The sequence below is a fragment of the Patella vulgata genome, chromosome 3 (assembly GCF_932274485.2).
Source record: "Patella vulgata chromosome 3, xgPatVulg1.2, whole genome shotgun sequence".
NCBI classification, from domain to species: Eukaryota; Metazoa; Mollusca; class Gastropoda; family Patellidae; genus Patella; species Patella vulgata.
In genome coordinates, this window is record NC_065881.2 from 50,181,505 (window position 1) to 50,199,405 (window position 17,901).

A 17,901-nucleotide genomic window follows, 5' to 3' on the forward strand; every position below is an offset into this window, starting at 1 on the left:
CCCGTAGTATTTAGTCTAGGATGATAATTTTGGTGTCTTACCTTATGTTTTTGTGGGTCAAGGGATGAAATGAAATGAATTGGGGTTTAACGTCCTATTGTTCTGCTCCTAACTGGACATACGCCATACAGTGGCCTACTCTTATATCGAATTCCAAATGCCAAGGGATCTTTTATGTGCACGCCAATGTGTACACAAGACTTCGGTTTTTGGAAGCGTCTTACCCACTTAGCCACCGTGGCCCCGGGTCAAGGAATACACCGAAATCTTTCATTATTTTGTTTAGTGATTAGATGATAGTAAAATCCAAAATGGCAGACAATATGGCCCTTTAACTTGTTAGCGGTTTTGGATGCCCATACACTTCAGCGTGTTTCAGACATCGATTTGCCAGAGCTCTATACAGAATGTACAGTATTTTATGACTGTGCTGCCGCCAGAAACACGCCTAAAGAGTTAAACTGAATATTACCTACTTACTTTCGTTTTTTGCGGAATAAATTTTTTTTTATATGTTCAAAAAACAGTTTGTCCCCGGCGCCCCTAATAGACATGTATGTGGTGTTATCGTGTCACTTATTATATGCTCCTATGTCCAGAAATATATAGTTTGTCTGTAGATATAGTTTGATTTAGTGAAATAATCGCCCCCAACCGCCGCTAATGAGTTAAAGGGCCATATTATCTACCATTGTTGATTTTACTACCATCTAATCACTCCACAACATAGTGAACGATTTCGGCGGTGTATTCCTCGACCCCCAAAACGAGCGGTTAGACACCAAAATTATCAGCCTAGACTAAATACTATGAGAGTTTTAGCGGATTATTTGAAATGGCGGCCGTCTTTGGCACCATCTTGAAAATCTCGAAAACGCCCAAGGGTGACCGAGGGTCACCTGGCGGATTCTGAAAGAAGACACCCTAGGCTACTGAAACCAATCATAAAAAAACTTTGTATACACATTCCAGGTATACTCGAAAGATTGCTTTTGGCGTTTAGTGCTTAACAATTTGAGTTCAAAATTTTTAGTTGGTTGGTGTGTTGAACCCCAGCTAATGAACATTACTTACATGTTTTAAAAATGTTTGAAGGCAATTTGTGAATCACACACTAGTTCTAACAGGCAATGAATTTATCAATTGACAAAGAGACAATCATAGAGATATAATAATATGCGATGTTATAATACCCTATATTATAACTTTTGGACAATACAGAACAGTAGGCCATTAAACCCCATTTCAGTTAATTTCATTTCAGTCCATTTTTTGAACAATAAACAGTCCCTCAGTAGACACTTTCGGGTGCGATGGTCTAGCCTGCTGATACCGAGATATTCAATGCAGACAAAGCATGTACATTTCTAACTACAATAATCCAGAGGAACATCTTCACACATTCTATTCCAGACATGTCATATGTAAAATTGATAGTACGATTATTTCAGGATTAAGTGGAACTGTATATATCGACGAAAATGGTGATCGATTGATAGACTATTCTCTATTAGACATGAATCCTGAAACCAGTAAATTTGAGGTAAAGTTATAAATTTATAACAAAATTACATCTACTGTTAGCTACTTGTATGAGGTGTGCTGTTCGTGTGACATATACATTACGGTCTGGTATCAAAGTTATTATCGGACAAAATTTGTCACACCCTATTGTGTCGACTGGCTGGTTCTATCTAGTGTGCCCAACTAAAAGGTTCCAAACGTATGTGACTAATCTACTAGATCACTACAGTCGTTTGGGGCAGTGTGTCGGAATATGAATAAACCATTATACCTGTTTTATACGCTAACAGAGACATTCAGATTTTGTCAAACTTGTGATTATGACTGATCACTGTTGATTTTGTTTATCAAAATTCAGGGCCGCGTAATGATTGTACAAATCATCAAATTGGATAAAATATAGCCAAGTGTTAAAAAGAGCTGTGGAATCCAAAACTGACCATTAAATGAAAATTGAAGTACGCATGTCCATGATTTTCAAAATCATCAAAATATAAACGGCAAATAATACGTTATGTTAAAATAATATTATTACCATATAATAAAGGGAAAGTACGTTATGTCCAAATCATATTATTATGATATACTCAGGGGAAAATAATTATATTATTATCACATCAGATAAATTTGAATCTAATGAGTGTTAAACAAATAGGACTAACCAATTTCAGACTATATGGTGATATCTTCTCACAACAGTTTGTGTGGGGTTGGTATTTTGCCGACATCTTTGAAGTTTGTTCGACTAATTTTTGTAGTTTGTGTCTTTGGGCTACGTTAACTTATTTAGTCGTTAATTGACGAACTTGACTCTGCTACCAATCTTTGACTTTCAAAGAAATCATTTAGACAACAAAGTTAAATATAGATAATTAATCGCCGGGGGAATTTTCTACAGAAAACGTCCCAAGTGATTATTTCTTTCTTATTGTTCCGCTGAATTCAAGAAAAGGAATGTTTACGCCTACTGGACACGAATAGTCTCTCCTCTCAGGAGCCGGAAACGTAACAATGTAAATAATATAAATAGAGTTTTCGACTAAAGAACAATTAAATTATATTTCTGTTTGTGTTTTAAAATTTAAAATTACCCATATCGATCTCATATTTGAGATCTGGGAATTTTGGAGCCGTTTGAAAAGTCCATGTATTGCCAATCAGGCTCATTTTTTTTACGAAACAAGAATTCAAATTACCTGCAAATTACTAGCTAGAAAATATAAAATAAACACCCCAAATGTCAGCGGTAAGTTGTTGTTCCACAAGCTATAAGCTACAGACAAATTTGTCCAGTCACAAATTTATTGCTAGTCTAGAATATAGTCTCCGGTTTAATCTGAAAATTTGGTCTTGGAATTTCTTTGAAAACATATCACAATGGGTTTTAAGAAAATTAACAATATCTATTCACTGAAATATATATGGAATTTCTCCACATAAAAAGCAGAGGTTTATTGTGAATTTATCCATTGTTTTAAAATAAATGTAAAATTATCTTTGCTTAAATATATATTTTATATTTTTCAGGTTGTAGCTAATTATATTGGAAGAGAAAAAAGATATGAAGCGGTACCTGGTAAGGTCATCCATTGGCCAGGGGGTAAAGGTGGACCACCAAAAGATACACCAATATGTGGCTTTGATAAGGCACTTTGTCCCCAAGAAGGTTTGTTCTATCTCTAATTTTAACTTTGTAATTATTAATATTCTAAGTAATATAACATCGCACCAAATTATCAGTTATGTCATATTGGTAACTGATCTAAGAATTACGCTGACCGTGGATTTCACTTTTTTATTATAAAAGCATTTATTATAAGCCAAGGCTCTATTCTTTGAAACCTTAAAATAGACCAAAAGGGGTCTAGAAGCACATATCAATGTAATATGAATGTATATAAAGTGAAATATATTCAATGTTTAATAACTTTATTGTCATTTCTAATCAATTACCCGTCTTCATTAGCCCAGTTCGGAGCAAAACAGTAGGACGTTAAATCCCATTTCATTTCATTTTTCATTTCTAGTCAATTATGTTTGGTGGAATGCGTGAACAGTCCAAATTGAACGACATACGTTTACGCTTTCTTAGTCCATTCTAAAGGTTTTTTGATATTATTTTGTCGTTTGTTAATCAGCCATTACTAATTACTTCCGCATTGTCTTGTCTTGGATATGTTCATTACAAATGACGCCAGAAACCATAGAATACACGACTCGTGTACTGATCTTAAATATGGAATATTGAGATCTCATAATTATTTTCACGGGAAGATAACATCAACATTGATTGAAATGGATCCATATTGAATTATCATTCATGTTTTTACTTTCTAATATTATAGATAATAGTGAGTTAGGTGTTTAGCTTCTTTAATATCCTTTTGTCAAATTGCTTTTACCGGAAGTTAAAAAAAAAAGGTTCCTTTCAAGAAATCACTTTTTATTTTTTTACAAAAATGAATAAAAAATCCCATGAAGTTATACAACCAGTCTCGATAACTTTCTACCCTCCGGTTGATGCTAATTAGTATTCTCCTCTTTCATTAATTCATAATGAAATAGATTCCATTAATTTTCGGGAAAGATATAAACATATTTATAAGAAGATAAGCCTCTCTAATTACAAAACCTAACAAAAATTTTACGGTAGACGTCTATTACAAAAACCCTTCAGATAAACACAAAACATTTCTTATATAATATATACATATCTCTTTCCTATGAATCAAATATGTCTCATAATAAGACAAGACAACAATCATTATCATTCTTTTAAAGCGAAATGACTCGACGTTCTACTGAAGTTTTTTTAAACAAAGAATCCATATTTCACATTAATTGTTTTTTTTTTACTTTAATAACAATTCACATAACGACTGTACTTCCCATGACTTATGTTTCCACTCTGAATTCTGTCTTATGAACTTCAACGTTGTCTCTACTCTTCAAATTGCCTGATCTTGAATGCCACAACTTCCTATTCTTCTCAGCGTTGGCCAGATCTTTATTTAAAATTTCGTGAAACAGGACACAGGTTCATCTAGCCATGGAAACCAAATTATCAGTTGTATCATAATTAGTAAATGAACTCCGAATAACGCTGACTGTTATTTTAATACCTGATATTTTACCATTATAATTTATTACATATTATATATGTTCCTGTATGTTGTATACTGATATTAGAATTATGGATGTCTGACTTAAGATGATCGTTCCAGTGCTGTTAAAGTCAGCGTTATTCGGAGATTAGTTACCAAATTAGAATTTGAAAATCATTAAAACGAGAGATGATCAGGTACTAATATCTTTTAATATGCCATGATATCTCACTAACCAATTTAAAACAGAACTGCTGATAATATTGTTTTACATCAGATATGAGTCAAATGTGATGTTATATACACTATAGGAGTTATTTTAGTTCCATGAAAGGCTTTGTTTAATAAATTGAAGTCGTTAAACAAATGGATGATGGATAGATTGTTAGACTGACTCACTGACAGTTCTGCCACTATCCTTTCTGGAAGTTTGTTACTGTTGTCCAGCCATCTGGTACTCAGATTAGTCCAATTAAATAGAATATGGTTGACGTAAGAGGTTGTCCAAATGAAACATTTATCCAAACGTTTTGTATGCTTTAGACATCATTCTGTGTTCCTCGTTTTCAGACATCATTTGGTAGTCTCAGAAGGACGTTCGCACAGCCTTCTCGACTTAGAGGCCGGGATACAAATCCGTGGCCAGGAAAGTGTCACAAACCGATCTGAAATGGGGGATTTTAGAAATAAATGTAGCATCAGCAAATGAAATTGCAACATTAGAGGATTTACAAACGGATAAACATACCCTTTCGGTCAATTAAAAGCCGAGAATGATATACAACTGAAACATTAGGTTGGACAGCATTTCTGTAATGATATCATGTACAACTGATAACATTACACAGATCAACACTATCGTGATGACGACCAGTCTTAATTCTGATTAACAAAACTTAAACTAACACCGGTGAATGGATCGTAATTTTGTTTTTAGTTATATAGCATTTCCCCAAAACTGCTAATTAAACTACTATTCATTTTAGTTGTAACGTTGAATAGATTACGAGCGTACGGCTATCAAGTGGATGGTTATTAGATATTTGATATTTCACAATGCTGCCAGCAAACAATAAATACATGAATAGGACATAGCAGTAAACTAGTAAACACAAAGCACACTTTGTACTGCCAATCTGTGTTATTGTATTAATTTACTGCGGAATAACGGTGTTGAATGTCAACCGACTCTTACTAAGCATACATGTCGTACGCTTAAAGGGTGGTGTGATATTTGACATAGTTGTTTTTTTTTATGATATGTTAGATCAGCATTAACCATATCGTTGTAGGCTGTGTTATACTATTGCCTTTAAACAACTTGACGAATGACTTGAACTGTGGATATGTGTCCCCGAGGATACCATCGACGGAGCAGCTGCGTTATTGAAAATCAAGTTTTAGCTACCAGCATTAACGGGTGTCGTAGACCCGACGTAACTTCTCATGTATCTTGGAAGTTTCTAACAAATTTTGTAACTCTGTATTTCCATCGAAATATCGAATATATTGACAAATCAACTGATGATGGCCAAGGGTACGATATGGCCGCGACTGTTGTTAGTGTAGATTGTGTGCGGTCTACACTTCGCGGAATCATATTTATTATTACTTCAGAATCACTATGATACGATCTATACTGTATTATGCAATACTAAAGCCTAATAACAAATGTCACGAATGTCTCGAAATATCACAAAGTCATACTCCAAGACCGCCTGAAATAAGTCAAGTATTATACAAGTACATGTTTGTCAGCACAATGTATTATTTTAGAGTATATTCGTCATCATAATAGCAGTATTTGCAGGCGTAGCACTATGTCTCCTCTGTAATTCGAATGGTTCTTGTCTAGAGGTAGAGTTTAATATTCAAGAAGTGTAACAACATCGTCCAATTTAATCTCTCTATCTATGCCAACTTAAAATTATTCCAGACAAAATTTTGGGATCTGATGTATTGGATTATCAAGATTTACACATATGTCCATCAATTTCTGGTAACATTATTTCTAGTAGTCTTACCCGTAGGAATACCATTCTGTCGATGAAAAGGCAGTGTACAGGATAACTTGATAAATAATTATATAGCTATATTAATTCTATATATTAGCTATATGAACACTGATAGAAATTATAAGCAGTAGTTATATTAATATTTTAGCTACAAGTACAGATTATACATTTCAAACTATAGTTATATAATATTATATGTAATTAGGATGTACACATATTAATATGTATCATAGATACAATGTCAGATTATATATTTAGTATTATGGATATTATATTAATAAGACTGTACTCATATTAATATTTCAGAAACAATGCAAGATTTAGAGCTATAAACTATGTAATTAAACCATACACATAATTGGGCCTGGGCCCCGGGCGAATAACGCTTCGTTGCCGATCTCCACCCGCACATATTATGATATTATGTGACATCAAATTATCCAGCATAAACGCAAAACATAATATGGAACACAATTACTATTTTAAATAATGTGACGTTTCGTTGGGGTATTTCAATGTTATAAAGCAAATGATTATGAATAAAGTTGTTGTTAGTTAGTTGTATTTTACGTCCGCTTCCACCGAGGTGATATCGCAGACAATAACATGTTATGTATACATGTATGATGAATATAATATAGAGGAGATTTATATACAAAACAAGTAACAACTAATTAACCAATAATTAATAGGGAAACCATTTAAATATATAAAGTAAAGACACGTTCAAAGAACCCCAATGGCTTTAATTAAAATAATAATTGTGTTCTACGTTATATTTATGTGTTTATTGCGTATGCCAAGTTGCTAAATGCCGCTCAAAGAAGATATTTATTTCTGGTTTAACCCCTTTGTATTGTATGCCATCTGAACGTATGTATTTGTAGCTTATTCAGGAATGCTATATTGCACTTTTTTTGTATTTTAGCTACTATGCCAGAATATATAATTGTGATGATTGTATTAGGAAGTCTACTAATTATGGTTCTTGTGGCTATACTCTTCATATATAGGTAAATAAACAATGGCTTCATAATATTAATGGTTATGTGTAGCCCAGAGGTAGAAATTTGAAGAAGCAATAGTTAGTATTTACAGCTTTCATACCATAGTGAACCACTCATTGCAGATACTTGTGGACAGATCTGCGCATTTGTAGCTAGGGCAAATCGATAATTTTGAAATTTACAAATTTGATATTAGAAATATTTTATCAAAGCAGACTAATTTACATTATTTCCTGTGTGTTTACCAAAATAGCTATGGCATTTGGTGTAGCCCTCTCTGTGAACGTTTGGTCTGAGGTTACCTCCTATTCAGCGTCTAAAATCCGATTCCAGTCTATTGGCCAATTCAGTAATGACAACGGTCGTACACAACAGAACTATAATACAAATACACCTTCAGGTTCCTGTGAACGTTTTACACAGCTAAGAATTTTGAAACTTTTTATGATGTAATGGATGACTAAAAGTTGTGATAAATATTTAAAGAAATGGCAGAGGGGCACTTATATGAACTGTTGTTTATTTTATTGAAGGCACATGAGAATGGAAGCCGAGTTAATGAAGATGAACTGGAGGGTCAAATGGGATGACTTGGTGTTCCATACTAAAACGTTAGATCGCCAAGACAGTCACTACTTTACACAGAGAGTAAGTTATTTATTTCTCGACTTCTTAATATACAGCATTTCCATATTTCACATAGAATCTGTTGACACATATAGCTTTAAGGATGCAATTCTACGCACCAAAATACCATAGGTCGCGATAGGCTATCGGATGGGGATGGTTGTAAGTCTCCAAACAGGTTTAGCTTTTACAATCGTTTCCAGTTTTCTCTCTAGCTGTCAGGGTTCTAGGGAGCGAAATGAAATGAAATAGGGTTTAACGTTCTACTTTACTGCACCAACTGGGATAATGAAGATGGGCGTATTATGCCTTGTTAGGTGTTAAGGGGGGGGGGGGGGGTTGTCATTTGAAAACTCCTGCTGCCCTTTTTAAGATCGTACTCATATGGGTCCAATCATTATAATTAATTACATATTTGACCAATTAGGTAATTGAAAGCCGAAACCCATGCGTAGAAAACCATCAGAGCTCTGGTCGATCGGTAGACAACATGTAGATTCTTAGAGAGGAGACACGCATTGAGAGAGACCGGCTGAAAAGACACCATCTGGACTCAGAATGCCCCGTTAGGTCGTAGGGAGCCATATTATGTAGGTAGTCCGTCAGTAAACTCGTTCCGTAAAATGGCGGGGCTGAGAGAGTAGAGAATGACTTTATTGTAATCAATGCTTGTAACTTGTGTATCCAGTGCTTGATATAAAATGTTAAAACGAACAGTTGCATTGTTGTTCCTAGTAGACAAACGTAGAAGACGTCCTAAGAGAGAATTCAAAATGTGGCCAGAGACAAATCTAGACGACCATAAAGGCTAATGAAATCTGTAGCAGAGTATGCGTGACACGTCGGCTGTGGATTTTTTTTTTTTGAGCTATGCTTTCCACATCTAACCGTTAACGCAGATTACCTCAAGTGGCGTTTTTGCAATTTTGAGCATACTTTGTTATACAAATTTGTAATATTATTCTATTTGCCATTAACAACTCATAATTTAACCCCTTTGAAAAACTTCCCTAACAACCAAATATTTGTCATTATATGTGTTGATAAAATGTTAGAAGTCTGAAATATGTTATAAATCAAAATTCTTCGAACAACTTAACTTAGCTGTTACACAGGACTAGGATTAACACAGCTATACAGGAAATTACAAACTTTTATTCGCTAAATAGAACGGATACTTTAAAGATGCAAATAATAAGAATAAAGTTCATTTGGTGTATCCGTTAACGGAATACATGATTATGTCACACTCAATCCAAACATCTTTATATCTCCTAGAACTCCAAAAACACCAGAATTTCCATTATCAACCGTTTTATATACTCAAAACATGTATAAACCAAGCTTTAATACAATTTCAATTATACAGCATCCGCTAAGGTCAAGACTTTCTTCTATAAACTTTAAAAAATATACATCTATTTCCAGAAAGGTTCTCTAATTAGCTGTGGTTCGAATGAAACTTTACCAGTTCATGAAAAATCAGGCAAGAAAAAACAACTTTTCACGAAAACAGCTTTTTATAAGGTATTTATAATCGACAAATTCTGTTTTATTTGGTGTCAGTTTCATTCAACTCATCTAATCTCTAGCGCGTAGTTGATCATACTATTAGATTAGCTGGTCAATATCACTCTCCTAAAATATCTCTGGAGATTTTCTATTCATTTTGTTATATTAGGATTGTGTTTCTAGAATTAATAAAACATGTAGTTCAAAGAAACTTTTAAGAGGCCCTGTCCTGATATATCACTGCGTTAAGACATAATTCGTGCTACGACCTTTATATGTGCTGCAAGTATGGTTGTTGTTGTCAATAATTTTATTTTGGCATGAAAACAACTACCATACACTCACGTACAAATGTTTTATTTTAGATACGAATACCAGACTATGGAACCATGCAAATATATAGTGAACCCCAATATATATGTAGTCGTTGCAGTTTGTTTTTATTTTCTTCGCTGTATTACTGTACATTAGAACTACTGTCGATATAGATTTATTTTGCAGCCTGCAATTAAAGGCGAATTTCAGCCATTGCAATTATTTTTAAAAAAATGAAGATGTAACCCCCGCAAAAAAAATTAATAAACTAAAATAGAGAACTACTATACCGTTTCGCTTTCTTTTTTTTTCATTGTTTGGTCTCTGTTGGGAGAACTATAAATACAATTGTTAGTACTGTTGTCGTTGTAGATTATTTTATTACCTACGCTGTATTACAGGAGAACTGTAGTCGTTGTAGACTATTTATTATCTGGGCTGCATTACAGGGGAACTGTAGTCGTTGTAGACCTTTTTACTATTTAGGCTGTATTACATTAGAATGGTCGTCAATGTAGAATATTTATTATCGGGGCTGTATTACAGGAAACTTCACTTGATTATTTTTTATTATCCTTGCTGTACATATAACAATAGAACTTCAGTGGTTGTAGAGTTTGTTTTAATTATTACAGCTGATCACCTTACTAAACTATTTGTTCTGTTTTGTTGGGGAGCTGGACTACCATGTTTTCATGAACTATTTATCATACCTTTTAAATTAGACCCAGACAATGATGATAATCTTCACCCATTTGGTCATGCATCCACCTATTCACTGATTGCTTATGGTAAAATGAAGTAATTAAAACTCCACATTGTATGTGTATTTTTTGCTCTTCAGTGTTTATTAATAGCTGTAAAACCATTAAATAAAACCAATATCCACATCAATAAAACTTTACTTATAGAAGTCAAAAGAGTAAGTATTATAAAAAAAAATAATTTCAATTATATGGATTATGTTTGTACATAAAGATTATATTGATACTCTGGAGTCCATTCTAATCTTCCTTTTGTAGACTTTATTGATTTCAGCGCCACCTCCTGGGAGTTTGATAATGGACTTATAGGCGATAATGCCAGCAATGTCAATAATAACTTCCCCTCCCCTGTGATCTTAAAGATCACTTTTTTTTATAAAAAAAAAGGTTTTGTTACTGTGTAAGAATTGAACATATATCAAAGATCACGAGATCCATGTATATTATGAAGCTGTCTATACTAACCAGCTATTCCCTTTTCTACCGCAATTATAGTCCAGGCATTTTAACTCAATTCTGTATCATAGTGGGCAATTGCCGACAACGGTTTATGGTAGGACTATATTATCAAAAAAATCCGTGTCCAAATGGGTCAAATTGGCCAAAATCCAGTTTTACCCAATTATTATGATCAAGTTTGGTACAAAATATATATTTTCTAGGTAGCTGAATCCATTCCATAACAATTTTAGTGATTAGTTATTCCGCGGAGTCAATATTGGTTAATAATTCAAGATAGCGGTCAATTTTGGCGGGAAAATTCAAATTGTACGAAAACGATCAAATTATTGATTTCATGTTCATGCATATTTTCTCATTTTGTAAAATTAATTGGCTCCAATAAGAGAATGGGGCATTAAAGATACTTCAGCCCTCCCACAGATCTAATACGATGACATTCATCAAGTATCAGCTAAACTTCATTTTGACTCTCTGGCCTACCACAGGCCTCACCCACAGCTCACTGGTGCGTGTCAGAGTTTGGTCACCAACCTGGAATAATGAAAGATGCCCAAACCTATTGCAGAACACGTCAAATTTATTACACAAAATGATTCAAATGGTGGGACCTATGCGGCTAAGCTGGGAAATGGTGGTCGTGTTTACGAGCTCGAGCTCGGTGATAAAAACCACGTGGAATGTTGCAAACATTATTCCCATACAACTAATATTGAAAAAAGTTGAAAGCGGAGGGGCCTGTTCTACAATGTCCATGGCGCCACAGTTTGTTTTGCGGACCGTTGTATTTTTATGGTCTGAAAGTGAAGATTAGCAAACGGTCAATGAGGTCACAGATAATGGGTGACCACTGTTACAAGCGTTGAGCCAGTGACAACTATTTTTTTAAGTTTTTATTTGTATTTGTGCACCTATTTGTATTTCTTTTTGTACCCCGCCATCCAGCCATCTGTCCGTTCACCTATCTACATATATCGTATATTTGTCACACTTTTGAACGTTTAAACTTGGTCCAGTTGATTATTAAGTGAATGCCTTGACTAAGTTCGATAATGAGCGGCGCTAAGCATAGATAAGCAATTTCAATGGCCGGGAATGTAAGACAGAATAACTGGGCTTCAATTGAAACTTCGGTGGGGAGGAATAAACCTTGGTGTATAGTTTCATTCCATCAATATCTTGGTCGTTATTTTCAATAGGCATGGTTATCTTGGTTCCGTTATCAAGGGTGCTGACCAAGCTAAGACACCCTCCCACGCTGCTTCCGCAGTGAGCTGAGATTGGGCCCAACTGACATACCCACAGTGGTAGAAGCGTAGCTGGGAGTATCATCACCACTCGTAAGCCAGGGAGTCCAAATGAAATTTAGATGATACTGGATGAATGCCATCGTATTAGGTCCAACCATTAATCTCCAATGCTTAATCAGAAATCTAAATCTCCAATTGGATTTCCTCCTATATTGTCACAGGATATCCACTTATTTACCAAAATATGTACGAAAATGGATTCATTCAAACTTGGTCCTCATGTAAAATTTAAATTTCTCTTCGAAACTGGCCACCAACTTGAATGACACCCCCCCCCCCAAAAAAAAAAATAATAAAAATAAATAAATAATAATATTGACTCAGCAGTAGCACTTTTCACAATGCCTTGTATGGAAATGGATTCAGCTACCCCGAAAACGTATATTTTGATTGCAAACTCGATCATATTATGATCATTAGGTGGAAAATGGAGTTTTCAAGCCAAAACCAGCAGCCATTTTGGATTTTGGCCAATTTTACCCATTCGGACGTGGATTTCGGACTGGTACTTTTGATTTTGGTGATAATATACGTTTAGACCGACCATAAACCGGGGTCGACATTTATTTCTATTGCAGAAATTCCCCCGTACTAATGTAATCTTGCCTGGACTATTATGATAACGATGTATTATGTACATAAGCTTCATTTCATTTGAGAAGTTCACAAAGCTAACAAATTTGGATGTTTTCTTGCATTTGGATACAGACTACAATATTTACAAAATATTTTACGTTTTAAGAAATTAAACTACGTACTCTAACTTATAAATGTGTAAATGGCACCGCTCCTAAATATCTTTGTGAACTTACATTCCATCGAAATATCTGCGATCGAAATCTCTCAATTAACTGATCATACCAAGTTACAGGATGACAACTTTTTTTATCGTTCATTTGAAGTAGCTAATGCTAGAAGGTGGAACTCATTACCGATTAACCTACGTCAGTGCATCTCATTATCATCATTCAAAAAATTTTTAAAAACTGAAACAAGTTATAACTATGAGCTAAAGACTCTTTATGTAGACATACTTGGTCCAGCGCTATGAGCACAATTTTTGTGGAGTTTGACGCTGTAGAAATGAACATTTATTATAAATTATAAAAGAAGCCAAACTGGTCACACGTCTGATTTATAAATTCTTCAATAATAAAAACAGTCAAAACAGTAATATTTCCAACTGCTTGAACTACTTTCATTCATCGGATTTCTCCACCTATCTTACGAACGATGTGATATTTATTAAAAAATGATCGAAGAATATAAACAAAGGCAAATAAGACAGAGAAAATACATGTCTTGTCAGTTATGTATTTTAAAACCCCTTTTGTAATTATATTATAGATAAAAGATTTACAGAATGACCATATTGTAAGATTTATAGGAGCATGTATTGATCCACCACATTGTTGTATATTAACAGAATATTGTCCTAAAGGAAGTCTACAGGTAACCATTCCATGACTCCATAATCCATGTAGATACTATAAAAATAAATGAAATGAAATGGGGATTAACGTCTGACTGTTTTGCTTTGAACTGGGCTAATGAAGACGGACATACACCATACAGTGTGCTAAGAGGGAAATTTTGCTTGGACAGCGGCACTATGGCCTACTCTTATATCGAATTCCAACTGTCAAGGGATATTTTACGTGCAAGCCAATGTGTACACGAGGCCTCGGGTTTTCGTCCCACAAGAACGAATCGACAGCTTCCTTGCCAGGCCTTCCGTCCTGCACCACTGACAAGAGAGAACCAGGCCGGAAAATCTGTATGAACTTTTTCCACCAATACAGGGATCGAACACCCGATCTCCAGGCTAGCGAGCCAGAGTCTTACCCACTTAGCCACCGTGATCCCCTACCATATAAAGTATCGGGGCCGTATATGATTATTGAATGGGGGATTGTTCCCGAAAATAGTAATTAAGTTCGATAAATCTCCGATTATTGCTCGGAAACTTATTATTTTCTTTATGGTGTTTCTGCTTCGACTACAAAAAATACAATTTTCCCGATAGCATGGGCTGAAATGACAGCGAGTATTTAGAATTGGGTAATTTTGTAGCTTTTAAAAGTAGAATTATTATACCGATGGTCCTTTTTGAGAAACAAAAGACACTGATATGAACGAATTTCTTTGAGATTCGTTTTAAACAAAATGTTATCGGACAATTTCTGATATGTACCTTATCTTTCAGGATGTTCTAGAAAATGAAAAGATTAGTCTAGATTGGATGTTCCGATATTCAATAATGCAAGATATTGTCAGGGTGAGCCATTTGAATTTTCTAATTTCCTATTAGCCATTGAAATTGAATCACGCTCTAATCGAAGTAAAGAAACAGAAAAATGGAAGCAGTGCACAAAAAAGAATGTTTCCTATCTTACTGATTTTTTTTAGTAATGGGGCTTTGTGCATCTTGCAACATCTATAATTATGCCCAAAATGCATGTTAACTCATTTTTGTTAAAGCACTTAAAATATCCATTAAAATTTTATAGGATATAACCTAATTTAGGTTCATTGAGTAATTTGATTTATTTGTTTCATAGCTGGGTCAGTTGGCCATGATAGGTACACACTCCACTGATCTTCTTTATGTAATATTGTATACGGGATTACTACACATTGGTTTTGCAGTAGGAATTACCGTAAGAATTAAGAAGCAAATTGAGCCGCCAAGAAACGGTTGTTAGATTTGCTTAAAGGCTTTACGCTTAAGGAATTTTATTCTGTAATTGTATGAGTGACTTGACGTGCTAAACCACTTAACATCGGCAAGATAGGCATGGTTATCCAGTCCCCACTTACAGGTGCAATTTGTGCACTTACATAGAGACTTAAATATGCATTATGAAAGATTTAGATAAAGAGCTGACTGTTCTTGCAATAATAGTTCCAAAATAGATAATTCAAAATTGATATAACGAAAATGTCATTCAAATCACTTTATTCTGAGCAACGTTATCAATGTTTGAAGTTTTGACATAGTTGCTTATTATCGTAGCAACGTTACTTGTTAATTGAGACCCAGTCTAGGTTCTCCATTTTTAAATTAAGTCATTAAATGTTGATCGCCACCGTTTACATCTGCAACGTCCGATGTTCTAGCGAGTTGATTATACTTGAAGGCAAACCCCCGAAAAAAAATGCAATAGACAGATTTAGCGCTTACATAAAGTAGGTATTTCTTTGAAAAAATATATGTCACAGAATTTTAGATAGCTAACACCGTGATAATAAAAGGCAAGTAATCCTTCGTCTCGAATTAACTAGTTTTGTCCACCAAATGTATCTAAGACTTATAATGTGAATATTTCGTGGTTTCAAATCCACTTTACGCAATTTAGGTCATGATCATCAAATTATTATAGTCCCCATTATTACATACCAATATCAAACAAAAAAAACCCCACTAAATACAAACATCAAATTGATATTATTTTTAAAACTACGCTTAAGATAATTACGACCAGATGTAAATCCTTACAATTGTTCATCATTTCAGGATTATACACGAAAATATAATGCGTTCGTTGCAAATCCTTTAAGCGATGTTTGAAAAATTTAGATTTAATGTATCCTATATATGTGTACAAACAGTATTATTCCTTTTGTCATGTGACGTGATTGATTAGAAAGTTTTTCTGAATGTCTGTTAAATTGTATGGACGCAAAACTTCAATGTGTGTCTTTGAACAAAAGACACTGGAAAATAAAGAAAGGAAACAATTGATTGTCTGACGCCTTATGGCAACGAATCCCACACAGCAACTTTAAAAACAATCTTATTAAGGTTTATTTCAAATCCAGTTATAATTCCTGCTTATTGGCTTGTCGATCCAACCTTTACCACGTCGAAAACTCACCGTAAAGATGCCAAACTACAATCAAATGACATAATTTTATTTTATGGGGTGGGGTGGGGATGGGGGTTGCGGGTCAGATAAAAAAGATGGAACGGGGTAGGACCTCAGCCTCGACCAAGTTTTGTCCACCGTCTTTCAGATAAAGCAAGGAACTATTGAAATGGATTTGTCCATCTGTCCGTTTATCCGCCCGTCACACCTTTTGGAACACAGTAACTCTGCATTTAATTTGGGAATGTTAAACTTGGTATTACAACACAAGGGACATCAGCATTGACGATTCTGAACAGCCCCTGCAACTTTGTATATCTGTCAGAATCTGTATCTAGGATGAGAATAACAGGAAAGACGATCGGACAACTGACGCGAGTGATCTCACGAAATATGATATATTCGCATGCATAATTCACATTGGAATTAAATGATTCTTTGAACGGCAGATGATATGATATGTACATGCACATATAATATCGTGTGCGGAGGAGTGTTTAAGTCGCACACCACCTGATGACGCGTCTCATTAGAAAAGCCGATGAGAGAATTAGGTGATCTCTGTTTGGGAATTTAACAAACTCTTGACACCTTATTGGTTATCAATAGATGGATTTTATCGTCATTTATGAGGTTTATAATCGGTGGGTTGTAAATTTGATTTGTCTATTTTACTTCCAGGGTATGATTTATCTACATAATAGTGATATACGTTGTCACGGAAATCTTAAAAGCACAAATTGTGTGGTGGACAGTCGGTTTGTCGTCAAAATAACAGATTTTGGTCTACGTCATCTCCGGGAAGACAGTTCGTGTGAACACCACGAAAACAGTTATTCCTATTATCGACGTAAGATATATCTTTTCTCTTATAAAACCACAGCTTTATAGACAGTTCCTATTTAACATTCATTGAATAATTATAAGATTTCACTTAATATTGCAATAGTCACGCAACTTTAGTTTTTGGCCTTCCTTCCTCATCCACAATGATATTCCGGCGCTCATTGGTCCAACGGGATATTTATTGTCACTCACGGTATAAAACCTTCCCACAAACAGTATTTCATTTGAATAAAGTAGTTATAAACTTAAAACAGAAAACATTTAAATTTGAGATTTAAATCATAAGGGTTAACCATTTCTGCGTAGATACATAAATAGAGAGAATCTGGTCTAATGTGACCATGGTCACCATTTTTTTAAAACATATTCTGTAAGCTTCGCAGATCAACTTAAGAACAGAAGAAACATAAATAATAATGAATGTCAGTTAAAACAAACTGAAAGATAGTTCTGTATAATATATAGAATAGGTCAGAGGTAGGAACTATACAAGAATCTGTAAATGCGCAGCATTAAGATAAACCATAAATAAAACAATAGTGTTCAGAC

The 17,901-nt window shown here is 34.5% G+C and overlaps 1 protein-coding gene across 1 annotated transcript in view; it reads left to right on the forward strand.

The window, feature by feature from the left end:
• Window positions 1-17,901, forward strand: part of LOC126815377 (atrial natriuretic peptide receptor 1) — a 38,529-nt gene that overhangs the window by 7,802 nt on the left and 12,826 nt on the right. Inside the window, exons 4-11 of the mRNA XM_050540980.2 lie at window positions 1,452-1,543; window positions 3,052-3,190; window positions 7,572-7,656; window positions 8,184-8,298; window positions 9,706-9,804; window positions 10,949-11,026; window positions 14,844-14,915; window positions 17,188-17,356. Of these exons, the coding sequence (XP_050396937.2) occupies window positions 1,452-1,543; window positions 3,052-3,190; window positions 7,572-7,656; window positions 8,184-8,298; window positions 9,706-9,804; window positions 10,949-11,026; window positions 14,844-14,915; window positions 17,188-17,356 (849 nt within the window). The remainder of the gene's footprint in view (window positions 1-1,451; window positions 1,544-3,051; window positions 3,191-7,571; window positions 7,657-8,183; window positions 8,299-9,705; window positions 9,805-10,948; window positions 11,027-14,843; window positions 14,916-17,187; window positions 17,357-17,901) is intronic.